Source organism: Dendrobates tinctorius, unplaced genomic scaffold, assembly GCF_039654945.1.
Source record: "Dendrobates tinctorius isolate UK_male_01 unplaced genomic scaffold, ASM3965494v1 ptg000029l, whole genome shotgun sequence".
Lineage (NCBI taxonomy): Eukaryota > Metazoa > Chordata > Amphibia > Anura > Dendrobatidae > Dendrobates > Dendrobates tinctorius.
In genome coordinates, this window is record NW_027361697.1 from 41,743,909 (window position 1) to 41,765,827 (window position 21,919).

Consider the following 21,919-nt stretch of genomic DNA (forward strand, 5'->3'; position numbering starts at 1 on the left):
ACTGATAAAATAAGGACTAACATTTGTTTTAAAATATGAACAAATAAACATGTATTTTAGGTTTTTGATACTTAAAGGGGTTTTCTACCACTTTTATATTGCTGACCTTTCCTTTGGATCTCCCCCACCAATCAGCTGTTCACAGCATTATCATGGAGCCGACACACCTCTTCCCCACCACACTGTTTAATGGCCGCTACTGGTTACTTCTCCTATTATTTGAGCCTACAGGACCCATTAACGGCCACTAAGCAGCTGAGGTGTGTGGATCCATGCACGGCTTACATAATTTCTCTGTCAGTGCTGCAAACAGCACATTTGTGGGGTTTTGGGGTGATTTTGATGACCTTTCAAAGTTGTGAAAATCCCCTTTAATATACATTATAGCAGGAAGCTGCCAACAGAAATGGGCACACCCCAACTGCTCAAAACTCATCACTTTCCCTAGACATGTGAGAAATGAGGATGAATGAACTCATGGAGATCAACATCCAACACTGCGGAGACACCATCACGTTTCTCAACGCAGTGATTCTAGAGCAATGCCCCCATCCCTTATGGGAAATATGTAAAATATGCAAAACACAAGCCGCGGAGACACCATCACATGTTTCTCAACGCAAGCAATGACTAGCCAGGTCTTTCCCCTGGAGTAGGCTGTCTGTGCCCTTCCCATGGTTGTTCCTTCCCGGGGAAAGACCTGGCTAGTCATTGCTTGCGTTGAGAAACATGTGATGGTGTCTCCGCGGCTTGTGTTTTGCATATTTTACATATTTCCCATAAGGGATGGGGGCAGTGCTCTAGAATCACTGCGTTGAGAAACGTGATGGTGTCTCCGCAGTGTTGGATGTTGATCTCCATGAGTTCATTCATCCTCATTTTTCACAGTCTTCTACTAGGCATTGCTCCTACTGGCCAGTTTCCTACTCCACACTGATGAGGGGCAATACCCCGAAACAGCTGTCTGTGGATGGATACCATGTTTTGGCATAGGTGGTTTCCTTCATTGGAGACTGCCCTTCCCGTGGTTGTTCCTTCCCGGGGAAAGACCTGGCTAGTCATTGCTTGCGTTGAGAAAAATATGATGGTGTCTCCGCGGCTTGTGTTTTGCATATTTTCCCTAGACATAGTCCACAAGCAATAGTTATTATTTTATTATGTAACAGCCTTCAGCTCGATCTCGAGAAATGGTGACTTGATGGAAGAATGAACTGTAGGAAGATGGATCTTGTCCAAACCTGGATAGGTCCACCAGGGTCTTCTCCACCGTTATCTTGATAGTATCAAGCCATTGAGTTGCCGGTCTACGTCTTCAATAGTACCAGCCACAATTATGCCACAGAACCAAGCCTTTTCTCAGGCCACAAAGTTTTCAACAGGGTGGCGTCAGGAAGTATAGAAGATGGATTCCAGTCATGTGCATTGCGCCTTTGAAGCTGGGAAGCATATGCCTGGCTTCAGAGACGCAGTGATGCTGGTGAATTGAGCGGCGCACGTGAGATTGCACATGTGAAAATTATGTTAACAACTAGTCATAGCCCTCATTACCATAGCAAACGAACACATTATAAAGGCTTTTTTTAAACTTCATTTGCACAGAAAAATGTTATACAGGGTTGGTTAGGCTGGGAATTCACTGATAAATAAGTGAATGCTGCTAGGTTGGGGGGAACAGGGGACCTGACAGGTCCCCTTTAAGGTGTCACTGGCGTGACATGTCATGTTAGGTAAGGCAGCTATTACACAGACATGAAAGGTGGAACAGCGGGTGCTGTCCTGCTCCCCCGACGCAGCTTCCACAATCCTATTGAAAGCAAGCAGCGTTCAGCTACTATAAACCAATTACCAAACACTCGCACAATTCTGGATTCTGAAAATCCCTTTGGATGCCTGCACTATTAATAACCCCGAGTACAACGCGGTAGTCATTATTTTCACTTGGCAAACAAGAGATTAAGATATTTGAAAACTTTCCAACAATGTCCGGTGCTGGGAATTAAGGATTCATTATTATTTTCATTGAGTAGAAAATCCTGTACATGACCTTCACTAGTAGGGGAATAAATACTGGATGGTACAACCACAATCAAATCATATTCCTAGTTATTTAATAAAAAGGACTGTTTTGCAGAAACCACACAGGTATTACCAGAATTCTCTGATCACAAGATCCTGATATCTTACTCCTGGGATAGCTCATAAATATTGTGCTGGTCAAAAGGGGTGCAATGTAGGTATCCCTACCAATCTGCTATTACTAGCCCTGGCGGCAACTACATGTACACACCGAAATGGCTGCACGGCACACCTCCAGTCAATGTCTAATGGCTGCAGTCAGGGAATACAGATCAGTTGCTGTTCTCCAGAACAGAAGCTGATTTTCCGCCTCCGCACGGGAAGTCATCTGCCGCCCCCACACAGGAGCTGATCTGCCAGCTCTGCACGGGAGGTAATCTGTCACCCCCAACAGGAGCTGATCAGCCGCCCCCAAAAAGGAGCTGATCTGCCACGCCCATATGGGAGGCAATCTGCCGCCCCCAAACAGGAAAAGATCTGCTGCCCCCAAAACAGGAGCTGATCTGCCGCCCGCATGTGGCAGGTGATCTGCTGCCCTCAAACAGAAGCTGATTCGCCGCACACAAACCAGGAGCTGATCTGCCACCCCCACACAGGAGGTGATCTGCTGCCCCAAAACAAGAGCTGATCTGCTGCCCCCATATGGAAGGCAATCTGCCGCCACCAAAAAGGAGCTAAACTGCCACCTCCATATGGGAAGCGATCTGCCACCCCCAAGAAGGAGCTGATCTTCTGCCCCCAAAACAGGAGATGATCTTCTGCCCCCAAAACAGGAGCTGATCTGCTGCTCCCAAAACAGGAGCTGATCTGACACCCCTATATGGAAGGCATCCTGTCACCCGCCAAAAAGGAATTGATCTGCCGCCTCCACATAGGAGGTAACCTAAAGTACCCGGCAAAGCAGCTCCGTTCAATATTTACATCTGGCCAGCGCTAATAACAGCTAATCTGACATCATGTGACCACAGAAACCATTTAACAAAAGGCAAGCAATTTGTAATGAATTTTTAATTATACAGTTAAAGCACCGCAGCCACAATTCTGACTGGCTTTTGCTAGCGCATTGATCACTATGTGGATCCCAGACTAAGAAGAGCATTTTTAGGCTGTTTTGGCTACTAAGGATACAAACCTATGAGTGTAGCATGTGGCCCTTACATATGGCAATGTATTAAAGGCACAGTCCAGAACTTTAACACTGATAGCCTACTCTTAGGATAGGTCACAAAAGTCCAATTAGTGGAGGTGCAATACACGGCAGTCCCGCCGATCAGCTGTTCCAGGTGTCAGTGGTTGCCGGAACCACTCAGTTATGGCTCTGTCAACTGTATAGTTGGAGCGGAAGAGTACTGCAGATCCACATCCTAGGCCATCAACGGTACAGTCCCGGACAATCCCTTTAAGCTAACAGATTCACTTGACATATTCACAAATAAGGTCACAAAATAGAACAACGAGATGTATCAATATTATTTTATATTAAAAAAAAATGTACATTATTAAGTTATTTTTACAATTTTAGGAAAATGTATCAAATGTAATTATTAGTTATGTCTAAAACAAGAGTTTCAAGCACAATTTCAATCCATAAACCATAGACACAAAATTAAACACACCAAGCCATTTTTCCCGTTCCATTTCCTGCCAGACCTTATAATTATAGTCTATATTTTGGATTTGTGATTGGCATAGTTTGGAAACCCAAACTGCGAGATCATTACACTGGAATACACCAGCGGCATCTTTCCATAAATGCCAGATAACTTGTTAAGACAATAGGATCTTTGCAACAGATGTTCTGCGCGGTGCCACATCCCGGTGTACCCACTCTCGGCGTCTTTCTCCAGATTTCTCATATCTATAGGCTTTACCAGCACACCAGAAGACATACCTGTGAGATTCGCCACCAAGAAGTTCATTGCAATGTCATCACAATTCTGTGTCTGGTCTATTATCTCATGGATTGAGCGAGGCAATTCCTGGAAAAGTCTCAGATAATCTTTATGAAAAAATGCTGCCCCAATGAGTATCATTGAATACTTGTCACCACGTCCGGTGTCGGGTGCCTGTAATTCAAAGCTGCCGTAGCTGAATATTCCTGACGAGGAGGTAACATGCTTTCTGGGTACAAACCCCACAATCTGACTTGGAAATAGCTACAGAATAAAAATCACATGAAAATTATTGACAAACTATTTGTCATTCAATTAACAGATTAATATAAATCTTGGAAATTAATATTATCCCAATACCCATCAAAGAAAGCTGAATGTATTCTTCAACCAACTTTGCAATCTACCACTTATTCTCATGAATGGAGGGATTTTTAATTATATAGTTTACTACTTGGTGTCTAGTCTATTGGTGGTTGTCCTTCTCCTAGGCAAGGAGTGCAGCACTTACAAGCTTTTTGCTATAGAGATTGCAAGCGGTGCACTGCTCTGGAGCAAGCCAGATTGCTGGACCTTTCAGGTTTCAGTCACCCTGCACTTTTCAATGCTGAAAAAGCAAAGCTGCTTCTGCTTGCCTGGGAGACTGCACAGTTCGGGCCAGAATCTCAGCTATGCCGCTGGCCTAAACTGTCAATCATCTGGAATCAGACAGCAGAGAGGCTGGGGAGTGGTGTTGTCACGGGTATGTCAGAAACTGCAGACAGACACACTGCATCTAGCTGCAGAAGGTCTCTGGGTTTTGCCATTGCAGACGCCTTCTTAGCCCTTATGACTGTTTGACCCAGTGGCAACCTTCTCCAGTTCTAATTGACACACCTGGACCTGGGTGTTTATGGACTCCCAACCTGCTGCTGGGAGTTGCCATTGATATTTCTATTTCCCCCTGTTGAGGCTTGGAGCTATAGCAATCGGCTATCTCCCTCTTTGGTGTTGCTGAGGGACGTCTCTGTTTCATCTCTGAGTCTACTGAAGATAAGTGTTCCCCTTGTTCGTCTATCCCAGCTGTCTTTAGTGGTAGTGGTGATCAACTAGTGCTCACCTTATCGCCAGGGTCAGGTAGAGATTAGGTTCCTGCTCGGCGATAGGTGCAGAACCTATATAGGGACGTTGAGGGCAGACAGGGTGACTTTAGATCTGCCTATGGGTCTCCACTCCCCCATTCCCTAGTGTTGGGCTCCCTTCACCGTATCTCTTCATGCTGCACTTAGTCTTTCCTACACTGTGCGTGACAGGTGTGCTCCTGAAGATGAAACATGCTACTCATAAACTTCTACAGCTGAAACTATGACAACAATCTAAGCAAAAGTCAATCGAATAAATGGTCGGAGTCAGTCTGCTCACTGGTTACTGTCTAATTACAAGCTGTAAAACGTAGAAAGTGCAAAGTTATTGGAGTTGTCATAATTACCTGCCAGACGGAGAATGCAAAGGAGATGTCATGTGCGCTAATAAGTGTGTCGTCATCCATCATCAGTACCGCTGCGGAAGAGAATGTAAGGCAAGCTTTTAGTACATGACTGTATAGTTATTAAAGGTACAACTGGGGGCTCATATCTCAGCATGAGCACTGTGCACAAGAGGACTTTTACCCATAGAAGTGAATTACCGGGATGGCAGAGCTTCTTACCCAATGGTCATACACAACTCACCCTTGGTCTTTACTTCTGGAAAGTTTTGCAGTCTGTTCCTCATGAGATTGACTGACTGTTTCTTGAAGATGACAGGTACGGGATGGGGTCCTAAGCTCTCCCATAATTCCTGAGGAGGGTCCTGCCCCACATTATTCCATACCACAACCACGCGGTGGAGCTGCGGCATGGCCTGGTAATGGTTTAGCATTTTAAGCAACAGATCAGTCCTGTTATAGGTTTGCATTATGAGCGTGAAAGAGTCTTGAGGAGAGGAACTGTAGCCAGATATTCCACGTTGGATGCCGCGTACTAGATCCTCATTTGCAGAGGGAAGCAAAGCAGCAAGTGCACCGAGGAGAAAGAGAAGAATAAGGACTAAAGCGCAGGTGACACGGAGCATCTTCATCCTCAACACTCTTCCCAAAAATCTGCTTAGAGGAAACAGAGGACAATATAATTACAAGTACAATTCATTTGGTTTTGAATGTGAAAATATCCTGAAATATCATTTCATATAATATTATATTACATTTCATATACTACCAATAGTATGGATCGCAGTGTTCATTCGTTGTGAACTCCACACCCAAATACTAATAAATTCTGCTAATAATCCATCATCAAGGCATGCAAAACTCATACTTTAAAGCTTATTTGCACGATCTGGAAGAAATCACTGGGAACGAGACATGAATCAACTTCACTCAGGAAAAATCTGCTGACAGATTCCCTTTGATAATGTTATGTAATCCAAAAGCAGATGATGTAAGGACAGAGACAGATTCCAGTGATGTATCACTTACTGGACAATGTTTTGCCATTTCAATTAAATTAATGTTTTATTAGCAGGAGATATTCACTGCAGGACTAGGAGTCTCATGCCTCCTGGTCTAACCATGTCCCTACCACTGATTAGCAACTTTCTGTCAAAAGACAGTGTACATAGAAAGCAGCCAGCATTGTGGACAGGATCATACAGGTCTCAGCATTCAGAGCTCTGCTAGATCTGCAGCAGAAAAAAACTGTGACTATCACAACTGCTGCACCCAGTAAATTAAGTAACACATCGCCGGAATCAGTGTCTCTGTCCCTACATTATGCTGCTTTTAGATAAGATAACAAAAACTTGCTGACAGACTCCCTTTAAGGCTGTGTTCACACGTTGCGTTTTTTTCGCGTTTTTACCAAATAAAACGCTTAAAAGAAGCTCCCCATTCATTTTAATGAATTCCGCACTTTCTGTGTATATTGATGCGTTTTTTTTCTGCGAAAAAAACGCATCGTGGAAAAAACGCAGCATGCTCATTAATTTCGCGGAAAATTCCGCATTTTTTGCTATTTTCTATGTGTCTGGGGACGCGCGGAAAAAAAACACGCGTTTTCTGGGAAGGAATCCTGTTTTCATGCAGAAATTTTCTGCATACGTGTGCACATAGCCTAAAGCTGATCAATATGCACATTTGCATGTCAATCTGCAGGAAAAATCAGAGTTTCAGCTACAGATTGCCATGTTTTTCATATTTTTAGTTAATTAAACAAACTCTAAAAACATTTTTTTTTTAAATTTATACCTTTGACATATACTGCGAAGACATTGTGAACAGAGCCAAGTAGAGTCAACATGCTTAGGAACCACACAAATGTCCTGAATACTGAACTGCGAAAATGTAAGAGGTCAAAAGGTCTCGTGAAATAGCATGCAAAGTGGTCGCCATAATGATGCGCTCCCTAATCAGTGGTAGCTCACTGTGAAAAATAACACTGCTTTTGTAGTAATACATACGTATATTGTTGTAAAGTGGGATGGATGGATGGGTGGATGGATGGCTGAATGTATGGATGGGTAGATGGATGAATGGACAGATGAATGGATGATGTGATAGTGGGATGGATGGATGGATGGTGGAGTAACCAGGCCAGAGCAACCATTTTAAACAGGACCCCTCAGAAAGATCTATTTTAGTAAATATCTGTATGGTAATCCCCACTGAAAAAAAACATTTCTGGTCCAACTTTTTCTTAGAACTGCATTTTGCTCGGTCTGATAATCATGCTGGAGAATAAATGGATGAGATGTCTATGTGTCTCTACACTTCCATGAGGAATAACAATGCAGAGTTCGAGAGAACGAAATGCACTCTTTAAGCTATGCCTAGTATATAGAAATAATCAGGGGAATAACGACCGCAGTTCACGGGCAGATCTGCGTGGGTGGGAGCCCGTGCAGGTGAGAGGCTGGCAGACGCCAACACAAACTTCAACTCAATGTGTTATCCTCAGACGCACATTCAGTTAAAGTGTATTGTGACGCAGAGATCAGTCGGGTTCATGAGCGGCAATCGGAGACCAGCAGCTGACGTCAGAATGCACATGACTGGCCTGCAGTGCAAACAATAGGAGTGCATGGCGTCATGTGCTCCCATTACTTACACACTGAAGTCAGCTACCGGCTTCAAAAGAGGACACAACGTGGTGGGGGAGTGGAGGGAAGGTGAGTAGAATTGTTTCTTTTTTTCTATGTATTAAAGAACAGCGGCACAATGGGTCACATATATACCAGGATGGGGATATATATATATTTATATATATACATACCAGAATGTGGCCCAGGATAAGGCACATACATAGCAAAATAAGGGACATATGTACCAGGATGGTGGATATATAAACCAGGATGGGGCCCAGGATAAGGGAACTATACACTAGCATGGGGATGTATATACCAGGATGGGGCCCAGGATAAAAGACATATATACCAGGATAAAGGACATATATACCAGGATGAAGGAGTTATATATATATATATATATCAGGATGGGATCAGCAAGGGGACACATCTTGCACCGGGGCCCATCAGACTCTAGTTACACCACTGGGAACTTGTTTACCCTCTTGTGGCGAACACCTGGGGGAGCAAGGAAGGAGCAGTAGTCTAGAGTCAGAGTGCGCGGCTGCACGCTAAGTGCGAGCCGCATGAGAGCAGGACCTGAGATACGTGATCACCGGGGGAGTGGCTGCAGGTGGAGCTAACTCCCGTACAGAAGAGAGAATGAAAGCGGAAGCCGGCGGAGCCGGAGTCAAGGTCAGACAAGCCGAGATCAGTAACCAGAGGGTAACGCAGGAGCCTAGATATGAGACAGAAGGATGGTGCAATACAAGCTGAAGTCAGAAACCAGACAGGAACACAATAACCAAGGGCGTAGACAGGAGGGAAGTCAGAGAACTTAGCCAAGGGTCAGAACCGGAGAAGTAACAGCAGTACAGAATCACCAAGCAGACACAGAACGTGGGACAAGCCGAATCAGACACAGAACAAGCACACAGAGGAACAAACAGTATACACCAGAGTCACTAGGTCAGCTGCTCATCCGAGAATGGAAGTATCACTGACAAAGAGCCCAGCACCAGAGCGAGTACAAATAGCCTCCCCAAACCAAAGGGAGGCCATGCAGAGTTAACCCTAACAAATCCAGGACAGAGAAGGAAATCCCGTCCTGAGCCATGACACCTATGTTCTTCAAACCACAGAGAATGGTAGACCTGTTTGAGGTGTTTTCCAAAGTGGACTGAGAAATATTTAGACTGTAAGGCATTGTCTGGCAGTATTGCTGGTGCTGAGGAAGGCATTGAAGACAAGGACCCCGCTCTGTGTCTCTTTTGCAATCAAAGTTCAATGCTCAGCACTGCCATTCCCTAATCTTTCAAAAGGAGGTGTGACTCTTTGTTTCAGCTCATAAAGAGATAGCAAATGTAAAGAACCAATCTTTTTTTATCCCCGTGGAGTAGTATGACCAATGTCTGATCCCTGCCTGTAGTATACAGCCGCCATCTTCTGTTCTTTCCGGCACCGCTCCAGTCCCACGCCACAATCTTGTGACCACAGCTCTTTTATACACAGTCCAACCTTTTGGACTGTCTTTCATTTTCACCACCCAGGCTAGACGCATCCAAAGAACACAATTATGTCACCCATATCCTCTTCCATGTACTTTTCACTGTTCTTGTTAGTCCCCTTAGGGCACTTGAACCTGTGATTGTCTGATCACTTGTTCTATATACAGCGATACCACAATAATGCTGTATGTAGTAAAAATCACAGTCTCTTTTAAAACCCGACCACAAGCTGTGTTTCAAAGGAGCTCCAAGATGACAGGCATGGAGGTCTTTCATTGCCGACCATCTGTCATAAAAACCCATAAGTGCCCTCGTGATTGTGTTGGGGAGACGTCGATTGGCGCACAGAAAAAAGCGCCCCATGCCCACGCACTGTTAATGCCGCTGTTAAAGTGCATCCATCACCTCCCAATGTTCAACCTCGTCATACCCACCCTTGGTATTTTCACCAAGAGTTACAGCGACAGTATATATGTATAGTACATGTGGGTCACACCAATGGGACCACTAACTATCTCAGGTTCTTTCAATTCTCATACAAATGACTGGAAATTCGATCACATCTCTAACAACAACAGTGAGTCCCAAGACCTAGTTCTCGAGATAGACGTTGGGAACCACATCTACCAAATATTTATTGCAAAACCCTTGTATATGCCATGAATGGAAGAGATGTGAACCCCTCTTTAATGAAATAGGCCCTATTTGGTCACCCAGCACAAGCCACGGGTTCAGGTCATATACCGCCATCCACGTGTAACATCAAACATACAGCAAAACAAGGAATTAAAGCATAGAGAGGCCGATAACATACGGTACATAACGCAGTAATAGAGAGGGAGAAATGCCTCACAATAGTACCTCATGTCCTCGAAAGAGTTCCTCCTCCTGTCGAAGATCTCATGGAGTCCTTACTAGAAATGACAAATAGAAATTGCTAAAAATACAAATGTATAATGTAAAAATCCATTATAGGGATATTTACGTCTTCATAATTGAATACTGTCGGATAGGGCTTCTAAAAACAAAACTTTTGCAATTTATCACTAATTAAAATTTGCTGCCATTCTTGGGATATTAACATTTTTCTTTCTTTTATTTATCTTGTTGTCTGGGAGACCGACCACCGCTGCTGTCTAGCATGTAAGCTCTGGACTAGGAGATAATGATGTGCTCCAGTGATCCTAGTCAGCTTCAAGACAGTGCTTACAAGCAGAACAGAAAAGAGCTTGTAAACACGGTGGTCGCGCTCTGTGCCAAACGGCTGTAAACAAAAGAAGCGTGCTAATTTTTCAAGAACGGCTGAACATTTTTATAAGAATTTAACTGAAAAATTGCTTCTATTTACAAGTATTATCTGATAATATCGATTTATAAAGATTGGAAAATCCCATTAAATTAGGTTTAATATTATATTATACTAATAATATTCCTATAATAAATGTACTTAATTCTTAAAAAAAAAAGTTACACAAATATCTAAAGTTTTCAGATTAGCTCTACGCTGAGTTTTAAACTTTGGTTACACAATGTTAAGTATATACTGTATATTGGCAGGTAAATAGCTGCAGGAATCTACAACATTGTACTGACAAAAAATGTGCCTCCTGTGCAGTCCATATCAGAGATAGTATAAGTACACTGCCCTCATGTGGTCAGATTAGGAATATATACGTCCGTTATTCACAATCGCGTACAAAAATAAGACTGCTAAAAGTCACGCATTTCAATTGGTACACCTGCACAATCACAGCCCCATCTCTATTTTTGGCTGATATTTTCTATCATTTTTTTCTTTTTCCACCAACATGGTCATATGACAGTTGTTATTTGCAGGACGAGTCGTAATTGTGAATTGCAACTTTTACTTAATACATTAAAAATAAAGGAAAAAATAAATTCAGGTCAATAGAATTACAGCAATTCCAATGGAATCTAGCTTTTTGCTATATAATGTGCTGCTTACAGTGTTTGGCTGTGTGCACACGCTGCGGAAAAGGTGCGGATTCATCCGCGCGGATTTTGTACAATCCGCAGGTGAAACCGCAGGTCAAAAGACCTGCAGTTTTACCTGCGGATTGCTCTGCGGTTTTGCCCTGCGGTTTTTCATCTCCTCAATGGAGGAGATGGCAAACCGCAGGAGAATCCGCAGAAAGAATTGACATGTCAATTCTTTCTGCGGATTGAAAACCGCAGATAATCCGCGCGGAAAATTCCGCACCGTCTGCACTGCGGTTTTTGATTCCCATAGGGAATCATTGTACTGTACACCGCAGCAGAAACTGCTGCGGGTCCGCAGCGGCCAAAACCGCTGCGGAACCGCAGCAAAATCCGCAGCGTGTGCACACAGCCTTTGGGGCGGCGAGGTAAAAGAAAAACGATGATTTTGGCTTTTTTTTTACGCCATTCACAATGCAGGATATTAAATTACATATTTGTAAAGTTCTTATATTTTTTTTTATGGCAATAGGACTGGTAATGTAAACTTTTATATCTAAAATAATTTAAAATATTTTTAAACCGTTTATTTTTTTTATTTTTTAATAGCCCCCTTCCTTTTAAGATACTTGAATCTGCGATCAGTGGAACATTACATTGCAATAAGTTGAATGGTGAATATGGCATCTCATCACATCCTGACTGGCCCCACTGACTGCACAGTCTAGGGCTTTGTACAGCAGTGACTGGCGTTTTGCACAACCGGCACCCAGAGCATATGGAGCTGGTGCAGAAAAAAGCCATCCTTTACAGTGATCTGCTGAGATATTTCCATGGAAATTAAATGACACTTAGGCTCAGTTCACATTAGCGTTGAGTCCGCAGCGTATCATCCACATCCAAAAACGCATGTTTATGCAGCGTTTTTATGCGCATCATCTTACGCATGACGGAAAAAAACGTTGCGATTTTGCATGCGTTTGCATTGTTTATGCGCATGCGTTCAACATGACATCAGACAAAAATGGGTGTGTCTCATGGGATTTCTATTTACATTTTGAAGAGCGCATGCGTATCGAATGCATGCGTACGCATGTCCTTGCGTACCAATGCGTTCCCATAGACAGTAATGCAGGGTTTTTTTACGCACTCATCTGCATGCGCATGCCTGTGCATATTTGACGGATTTTTGACGCCTCAAAAAATACAACATGTTGCGTTTGCCGCGCACTGTCGCACACCGCGAAATGACGTATGCGTACGCAAAAGCATGCGAACGCATGCAAACACATGTCCCTGCGTACAACATGTTAAATATATGTATGCATGACGCATGCAGATCTATGCGGATCAAACGCTGCGCACACAGACGCAGATATAAAACCAGCCTTAAATAGTAATATTTTGCATTTTTCTCTCTTGGTTTTACTACTGCTTTTGAATTGTAGTTCCTGCCATGTTAAAGTGACAGATCTCACATCCCCCCACCAAGTCCCACCAGTAGTGATCCACAAGACCAGTTACTATACACTGAAAACAGCAATGTAAAACCGCAGCAAATGACCAATGCCTATCACCACATGAGAATAAACCTTTCGACCCCTTAAAAGACGTGATAATAAGGTAATTAATTTAAGTCAGCATAAATTTTCGTCTGCTGACCTCTCTCTCTGGGGTAAGGGCTTGTCTTTTTCACCGGCTGCTGCATTTGGCGTGTTTTCTACTATTAAAGATCTTCATTTGTTTGCATGGCCAATATCGTTTAAGAAAAAATTTTTTTTTCCACCAATCTTCTTCAATTATTTCCCACAGAGGAGAAACAAATGGCACTATGCACTTTAGAGGAGCTAGCCATCGAGAACAATAGTACAGAAGGAGGTATGATTCCTCCCTGTATTAGACCTCATTCTAAGAAATTCGCTCCCCTGTCCTCTTGTTCTAATATCGACTTGTTCGTCCAGATTGTTAATCCGCATCATATATATCATGATAATCTCACAATAGAGAGGGGGCGCATGCGCATTCTTGAGAATCTACCTGATGTTGTTTTCAAACAGGCGAACAAAGGAGGTAAAATTGTCATTTGGCCAAAGGCTAGTTATGAGAATGAGGACTTTTGCCAGTTAAATGACAAGATACGATACAAGAAGCTTACCTTCAACCCCTTGTCCGCCTATACTACCCAGTTGGAGAACATCATTAACAGAGCCAAAGAGAATGGTGCTATCACCAAAGAATTGGCTACTGCTTTGATAGTTGTTGAACCCACTATCTCTACTTTACATCTATTACCAAAGATTCACAAGAACGAGCAGGTTTTAATACCAATTACTATTCTTAGTTTTCGCTGTTGAGGAAAGCATTAGTCAAATCATGGCCTATCCTAAAAGCTGATCTTATTATTTCTAGGTTCTTGCCTGAGAGGGCTGCCATCATGGCACTTAGGACTCGTAATCTTGGGGATTGTTTACTCCGCAGCCACTATGTTTTCTGAATTCCATAGCTGCAAGGTGTGGATGCTTTCCGTGTGGTCACTGCGTGGCATGCCCTAATGTTAATCGTTGTGATAAGTTTTCTAATGCTAGCCAATCAAGAGAGAGCAGTGAGAGCCACAACTCTCATGAGCAGTGACATCAGTACTCGGCATCTGTGAATATGGACGGATTCAGGGAATGCTGGATTACGTCGGAGCTGCGTGGGAACGTTTTTTCTAATAAAATGGTGAACAAGGGACAGTGTATTTTTTTTCTCTTTTTTATGTTTTTTAGGTATCCATTTGTAGACTACATCAGATTCAGTGGACTACGGCAGACCTGCAAGGCTTTTTTTCTATAAATTGGTGAACTAGGGAAAGTGTTGGGGAGTGTTTTTTCAAGTAAAGTATTTTTTTGTGTGTGTGTCTTTTTATTTTTGATTACTGGGTTAGTAATGGGGGTGTCTGATAGACAACTCTCCATTACTAACCCCAGGGCTTGATGCCAGCTGTGATTTTTGACACATCAAACCTGACATCAGCCCCAAGCCCCATTACTCAGATTTCCACCACACCAGAGCATTCGGGAAAAGCGCCCCCCTTCTGGGGCAGCTGCGGGTTGGTATTTTTAAGCTGGGAAGGTCCAAATAACCAGGAACCTTCCTGCCTGATAATAAAAGCCCCCAGCTGTCTGCTTTACTGTTGCTGGTTATCAAAAATAGGGGGCACCCCAGGTTGTTTTTATTATTATTAATTTATTATTTATTAGGTTAAACCAGGTTTAACACCATTTAGTGTCACATGAAAGGCACTAAAAGGTGCAAGTTTATTATATGTAGGGGGCTCGTGACATATATCTACAGAACATCTGTCTATTCCATCTACTATATCTATCTACTGTGAGGGTTTAGCTGTGAATTTCGAGTGCTTGGCTGATGAAATTTCATGGTTCCTTTTGAGATGTGTGCGTTAAATGTGAACAGCACATGTAATGGTCCTTTGTGCCGTCCAATTTATGTCTCACACACATTGACTTGCATTGGAGAGTCTCGTCCGATATACGCAGTCACTCAAAACATGCTGTGATTTTTTTCCTGATGCTGATTAGACCTGAGAAAAAATACAGAGATGAGGCCTGCTTTACTGAATAACATTAGTCAGATTCTTGCATTGCACTTCTTCGTATTATACGCCACTGTGAGTGAGTCCTAAATGTGAGCCGAGCCTTATTCCGATTTTTGGGAGGCAGAATGAACATATAGACAACAGTACAAGAACAGTTCTTATTTTGTTTTTGCACAGTTCACCATGCGGTATAAATGATAAGGTGACTTTATTGTTCGTGTTGGTGCGATTACAGCAATTATAGATTTTGGGTGTCAGTATGATGAAAAAATGACATTTTTGGTTTGTTTTTTATTATTTAACAGCACATCATATCAGAATGAAGCATAATATGCCAGGATGGGGCATATTATACAGAATAAATACCGTAACTTGCCAGTTTTATAGATCAGGTAATTCCGGATGCTGTGATACCAATTATGGGTACTTTTATTGTTTATCTTTGTTTTATCACAAACTCTGCGTTTTTACTGGCAAATCGGCTTTTCGTGATTTTTGTGTGCTTTTTTTTTTACACATTTTATTTTACTTTTTTTTTCACTAAGTCGCATTGTGGGACATGTATATTTTTTACTCTGGTCACTGGTGTCGTACACTGCAATACTCGTGTCCAGCAGTGCATGAGACCAGTCAGTGAGTCACTGACTTAACCTGTGAAACTCAACTGGATTTCACAGGCTATTGTACCCTGGGGTCATCAGATGACCTCATGGTATCATGGCAACGATTGGGATCCGTGATTACGATCATATGTAATCGATCATACGGGGTCTTTTAACCCCCTTTTAGCAACTTAGATACTGCTGTCGCGATTTCCATTGATATTCAAGGGGCTAATTAGCCTTGATCGGCTTCAAAACCTGGTCCGATACCACAGGGTGACAGCTGTCATGCACAGCTGTCACCCGTGGGAATTTTGGCTGTGGGGCATTGCTATTCTCTTATTCGCAATTGGAATAAGACCCCATAACCACTGCCGTTTTTATGCGTATCAGCAGTCGTTAAGGGGCTAATAGAGCTACTTTAGCTGTGCTACTTCTGGTATTTGGCTTTGATATAATTCTATTGATAAAGTCATGTGTCGTGTACAGGGAACAGGCACTAAAAACACATAAGCGTTTTTTTTACCTGCGTATTTTCCGCCTCTTATGCAATTTTATGAGGAAATTCCATATAGAACTCAAGAGAAACTGACTTGTGGCAGATTTAAAAAAAAATGCAACAGCAGAACAGTTTACACTGGAGCAAAAAGAGGCACAGCCGGCACGAGATTTCTACACATCCTATCCACGCTGCTGGTACTGTAAGATGCTGTGGTTTATAAGAAAAATTATACAAAACGCAGATTCAAGATTCAGTGGGGGATATCCACATCAAATACTTTTTTGCCGCACATCCTTGTTTTCTCCAGCTTTGGAGAGGGATGTTATATAAACCCCATCTGCACATGTCTTGTAGTATTACTTATTGATTCAGAGTGTCTATTATTTATGAAATTCTCATTTGTATCAAGAAACATTTCATGTGTCTGATAAACATTTACCAAGTAACCCTCCTGCCAGGAATCAGTCATTTTTCAGCATTTGTGCAAGGCAACATGCATCAGTATAGCATTATCATATGAACCCTGTAGGAAAAATAGATATTTAATTAAAAATGTACACATCTAATCTTCTTACCCAGTGCAAAAGTTCTTATAAGAAGAGTGTGAAAAGGCAGCACAGCAAAATGCTTCTTGTTTGCAAACCACATGAATCCTCAGCTCTCAGCCCAGGTTTCTGCACAGGCTGCACTGATTTCCTGTTCATTCCCACAATGCTCTGCTGGCTCTTCTTTCCTTGCTAGGACAGGGCTCAGGTTACATCACTTCTCCAATACTGCCTGCACAAAGAATCTAAGAGACTCTGGCACCCCAGCTGTGAGGAAACTACAACTCCCATCATGCCCTGGCAGTTGACTGACAGAAGGTGGCTATCAGGGAATGCTGGGAGATTTGGTTTAACTCCACAGAGGGGGCTGAAGGTGTTGCAGTTGCTTTGTACTAACTCTGCAATCACTTTGTGTATGAAACTGTGTATATAGAGACATTGGTTTCTTATCTTTGTAACCTTACTAACACAATCTGTTTTTGCAGGACAATAATGAAAGTTGATTTTGGAACATTTTTGATCACTTATACAAGTGTTTCTTAATGTAATAAGGCTTATGTAATAATACAATATTTTATTTCACATTTTGGTGTTGTCTTTTAATACCTTATTTTCATTTTACATCTTTTTAGTTCCATCTTGATCCTTTAAATATTTTTCCCCAAAAATCATGTTATCCCCTATTTCTAGGAAAGGGGATAACTTGCAAGATTGCTTCGAAATCCCCGTTATCCTGAGATCGGAGCTCTACAGCCCCATCCTGCATGGAGCTGGGGTGTGCATGCTCAGCCTCCTCTACATGTCACCATTCAAGAAGACTGTAGTTGTGGCGCCCCTGAGGCTCAGTCGCCACAGAGGTACTACACCTCCTCCAGAGGTGTGGTGCCTCACCATCCAGGTAAGGTGGAGGCTCCTGACCACACTCCAACACCTGCACCCCACACCACAAAGTAGTGTAGCAAAGCACCTTCAACGGCTCCCTGCTTGGAGTGTAGCAAAGCACCCCTTGGTGGCTCCCTGCTTGGAACACGAAACGTGCTGGGTGGTGGGTGGAGCTTAGTTACATTAAAGAGAGCGGGAAGAGTTTAGGTAAAGAGTCAGAGTTGTTGTTGAGTGGGAGAGAGAAGAAGATCCCCAGAGAGAGGGATAGATGGATGGAAGTGCTGCAACAGATCCCAGTGACCTGGGTCTGCTGGCACAGGAAAGGAAGAGAGAGAGAGCGACATAGCCTGAAAGCCTGATTTTCTATAGAAAGAAAGATTAGTACGGAACGTGAGGCGTAAAAGAGAACAGAGGACTTGGGTTAGAAGAGAACCCTTCCTAGAAGTTCTAAGCGCAAGGCCGGGGCCCGGTCTCCGAGGTTGTATGGATACTAATGGTCCTGCAGCAGACACCGGAGGAATAGAAGTAGTGACCGCTTTATTCCCACACAAGACTTGGGGGCACAACAGCAACTGGATAGTGAGCCGGGACTTAGTAGCAAGGAGTCCCAGAAGCAGGCTACAGCTGTCTGCCGTACAAGTAGAGTTCATAAGAACATCGGACAGGAGGAACTCCAGTGTAACTAAGTACTAGGAGTACTTCATTTAAAAGCGCTATAAGAGGAGACGTTCAGAAAGGCACATGTTGGCGGAGTGTTGGAAGGGAGTATTCCATCTGGCCTGGGGGTTGACTGAGTCCCTGACCCGGAGGACACGGCACAGAAGCAGGCACCTGTTTGTACAACAGACTGTGAGTAAAGCTTTGGAACTACATGCCCTGGTGTCCTCCACTTATTCCTGCGCCAACCTGCCCAGCACTGCTACATCCCTCGCGCCTGACACTACACCATCTAAGTGTCACCTCACCTACACTGCCCTGGGACTACAGTCCTGCCTGTGGACGGCTATAACATCACTGCTGCACCACACCATATGTCCCTGAGGATCTGTCTGCAGCGTCGACTTACATCTCTATTGCCGAACACCACAGGTGGCGTCACGAATCACTTATCCTAAGCACACTGAACATTCTCCTTTTACAATGGGCGCCCAGGGCCACGGGCCGGGTCCCAGCTGCCGTGACATTTCCCATTAAGGCTCATCGGTCCTGGTACCGAGTACCCCACAGCCCTGGGTGTGAGGGCGTCCCATAGTCACTTAGAGTAACCACAACTTTCATCCAATAAAAGGACAATCCCTTTAAAGAACGGGACCACTGAAAAGAGATGTACCTAATTCACTATCAGGCGGACACCACTTAAAGGGGTTATCCACTACTCGGACAACCCTTTCTCAATTTTTTTACTGCCGATTAGATTTTCCTGTGATGGCAGCCATGCACAAAGTGGACAGGTGAGCTGAAAAAGACTGTTTTAATTACTTACGCACATCTGATGCAGGTGCTGTTCCAGCGGTGTCAGCACTTGCGTTTCTGCAGCTCACATTGTTATGTTATTGAGAGTGTAAGGGAGATGACCGGAACGTGGGCACCTGCATGCCGGGGCCGGAACTGTCGAGGCTGGATCCCCTGTTGTATGGGGGCAGCATTAGCAAGCTGGACCTTCCTCCTGACCGGGGTGGGGGGGAGGGAATATAAAGAAAAAGCGCGCGCAGCAGCACAGTTTGGCGCCAACCCAGGGCAGCTCGCAGTCAGGTGAATGGCGTGCTCCGCTCCCCATCGAGTACCAACGCTGCGAACAGCCCCACAGTCTTCAGAGGGACCGCTGCCAGAAGAGCCGAGCGTTCTGCAGCAGTCCAAAGACAGGCATGCCCGGTCCTGAGAGCACCAGCATCACGCAAGCCAGCATCCGTTACCTCTCGCCGCCAACAGCGGGGACCATATAGAGGGAGACGTGCAGTCTGTGCCCGGTGACTGCCAGAGAGCAAGGCACCGTACGCTCCATGTCCTGAGTACAGGGCACATGCCACGTAAGTGACCAGGTACGGGACAGACGCTTGCTCCTTGACTTTACTAGTGTATATTTGTCGAGCCACATTGGGCTCATACAGGACTGTGGCCCACACCCTTGTCAGCCACTGCAGCATATGGACTAGGGGCTCAGCGGAAGGTACTGGAGACCGACCGCTGCCGCCAGAAGACAAGGCATTGATGCCCACAGGACCTCATTGTAAAAGACACCGCGCCAGCTGTTGCCGGTGCTATTGACTTCATAGTCTGAGGACTACTGACTTGCTAGCCTTATTCACCGGAACTGCCGTTACCTGATACTTTGTTCTTCAACTCAGAATATCCTTTGCAATTTGTACTGTTTAACCTCCTCTTAACTGTGAACCTCCCTGCGTGGAGTATTCCCATTTATTAAAAATTGTTAACCCTTGCTCTGACTCCTGTCTGCCACTGCATCCCGCAACCTGCTCACAAGAGCCCTGCCGACAAACTGAACATTACTGAAATCCGTCTTGTGGTTCTTGTGTAATCAGTGTTCGAAGTTTTCAGTTAATGATATGCCCATGCTCGGGGCAGGACTGTAGGCAGAGTCGTATCTTCCTGCTCTAGACCAGAGAATCGAAGGAGAGACCTGCCAACAGATCGCTCCGAAGCACAAACATGTTCCTCATCATAGAGACAGAAAAAGAGACAGACTGTGCATTGGGGCGGCATGTGGGCAGGACTTTCCTTGGTTTCTCTGGATTAGAGCAGGAAGATGAGGCTCTGCCTACAGTCCTGCCCCAGAGCACGAGTATATCATTAACTGAAAACACTGATTACACAAGAACCACAAGACGGATTTCTTCACCCCAGATATAATTTTATGTTCAATCTGTTTTAATAAATATTTTACAAAAAAGAAATATATGAAAAATGATAATATATAGAATCATAGAAAATATGTAGTATTCAAAATGAGCATACCACATTTAACAGTAAGTCAAACATACCATGGTAGACAATAACAGTAAACATATGGCGAACACTAACAAGGTATTCAAGAAAGAAAGTATCCTTTATATCAGTGGTCCCCAACCTTTTTTGCACCAGGGACCGGTTTCAAGCAAGACCATTCTTCCATGGCCCGGCAGGGCGGGGATGGAGGTGTGGCAGGGGCGGGGCTTTGGTCATAGGGGGGCGGGGCTATGGACGCGGTTGTAGTGTAGCAGTGCATACTTATAATTAAATAACATTTATAATGTGACTCAACTCACCATAGGTTTTGAATGAGTGCTCCATCACCCCCATCCTTGCCTGCTCCATCACCCCATCATTGCCTTCACCCCATCACTCCCTTCTCCCCATCATTGCCTTCACCCCATCACTCCCTTCTCCCCATCATTACCTTCTCTCCATCATTGCCTTCACCCCATCACTCCCTTCACCCCATCACTGCCGTCTCTCCATCATTGCCTTCACCCCATCATTGCCTTCACCCCATCACTCCCTTCACCCCATCACTCCCTTCTCCCCATCATTGCCTTCACCCCATCACTGCCGTCTCTCCATCATTGCCTTCACCCCATCACTCCCTTCTCCCCATCATTGCCTTCACCCCATCACTGCCGTCTCTCCATCATTGCCTTCACCCCATCACTCCCTTCTCCCCATCATTGCCTTCACCCCATCACTCCCTTCTCCCCATCATTGGCTTCACCCCATCACTGCCGTCTCTCCATCATTGCCTTCACCCCATCACTGCCGTCTCTCCATCATTGCCTTCACCCCATCACTGCCGTCTCTCCATCACTGCCTTCACCCCATCACTCCCTTCTCCCCATCATTGCCTTCACCCCATCACTGCCTTCTCTCCATCATTGCCTTCACCCCATCACTGCCGTCTCTCCATCACTCCCATCAATGCCTTCTCTCCATCACCCCCATCATGGCCTTCTCCCATCACCCCAGGCATCATGGCCTTCTCTCCCCATCACGGTCTTCTCCTCATGTCCCCATCTCCTCCAGGGCCAGGCTCCACCTACACAAACACAGACAAACACACACAGACATACATGCACACACCACCTCTCTCCTCTCACCTGTCCGCAGCATCGCCCGCGCGTCCTCGCTCTGACACAGCAGCGGCTCGCTCCTCTCTGTGTCAGTCAGAGACAAGAAGCGCGGGCGGCGGGCAGGAAGCTGGACGGGTCCTTGCGCTCCGCTCCTGCTATTCCCTCTTGCAGGCAGCGGAGCTGCTATGTTCGCTCCCTGGCCGCCGCTACATGAGGGCAGTCTAAGAATTGCTGCGCG

At 44.5% G+C, this 21,919-nt stretch overlaps 1 protein-coding gene across 4 annotated transcripts in view; it reads right to left on the reverse strand.

Annotated features, from left to right (window-relative positions):
- Positions 1 to 3,532: 3,532 nt before the first annotated feature.
- Positions 3,533 to 21,919, reverse strand: part of EXTL2 (exostosin like glycosyltransferase 2) — a 29,527-nt gene continuing 11,140 nt past the window's right edge. Inside the window, exons 1-5 of one of the 4 annotated variants that reach the window (XM_073571659.1) lie at positions 16,769 to 17,003; positions 10,415 to 10,467; positions 5,678 to 6,090; positions 5,437 to 5,507; positions 3,533 to 4,232 (exon numbers count right to left, since the gene is read on the reverse strand). In XM_073571659.1, coding sequence (XP_073427760.1) covers positions 3,741 to 4,232; positions 5,437 to 5,507; positions 5,678 to 6,090; positions 10,415 to 10,419 — 981 coding nt within the window. In that variant the 5' untranslated portion in view covers positions 10,420 to 10,467; positions 16,769 to 17,003 and the 3' untranslated portion in view covers positions 3,533 to 3,740. Of the gene's footprint in view, positions 4,233 to 5,436; positions 5,508 to 5,677; positions 6,091 to 10,414; positions 10,468 to 16,768; positions 17,004 to 21,919 lie in introns of those variants that run through there. The other 3 variants (XM_073571661.1, XM_073571663.1, XM_073571660.1) reach the window with 3 other exon arrangements.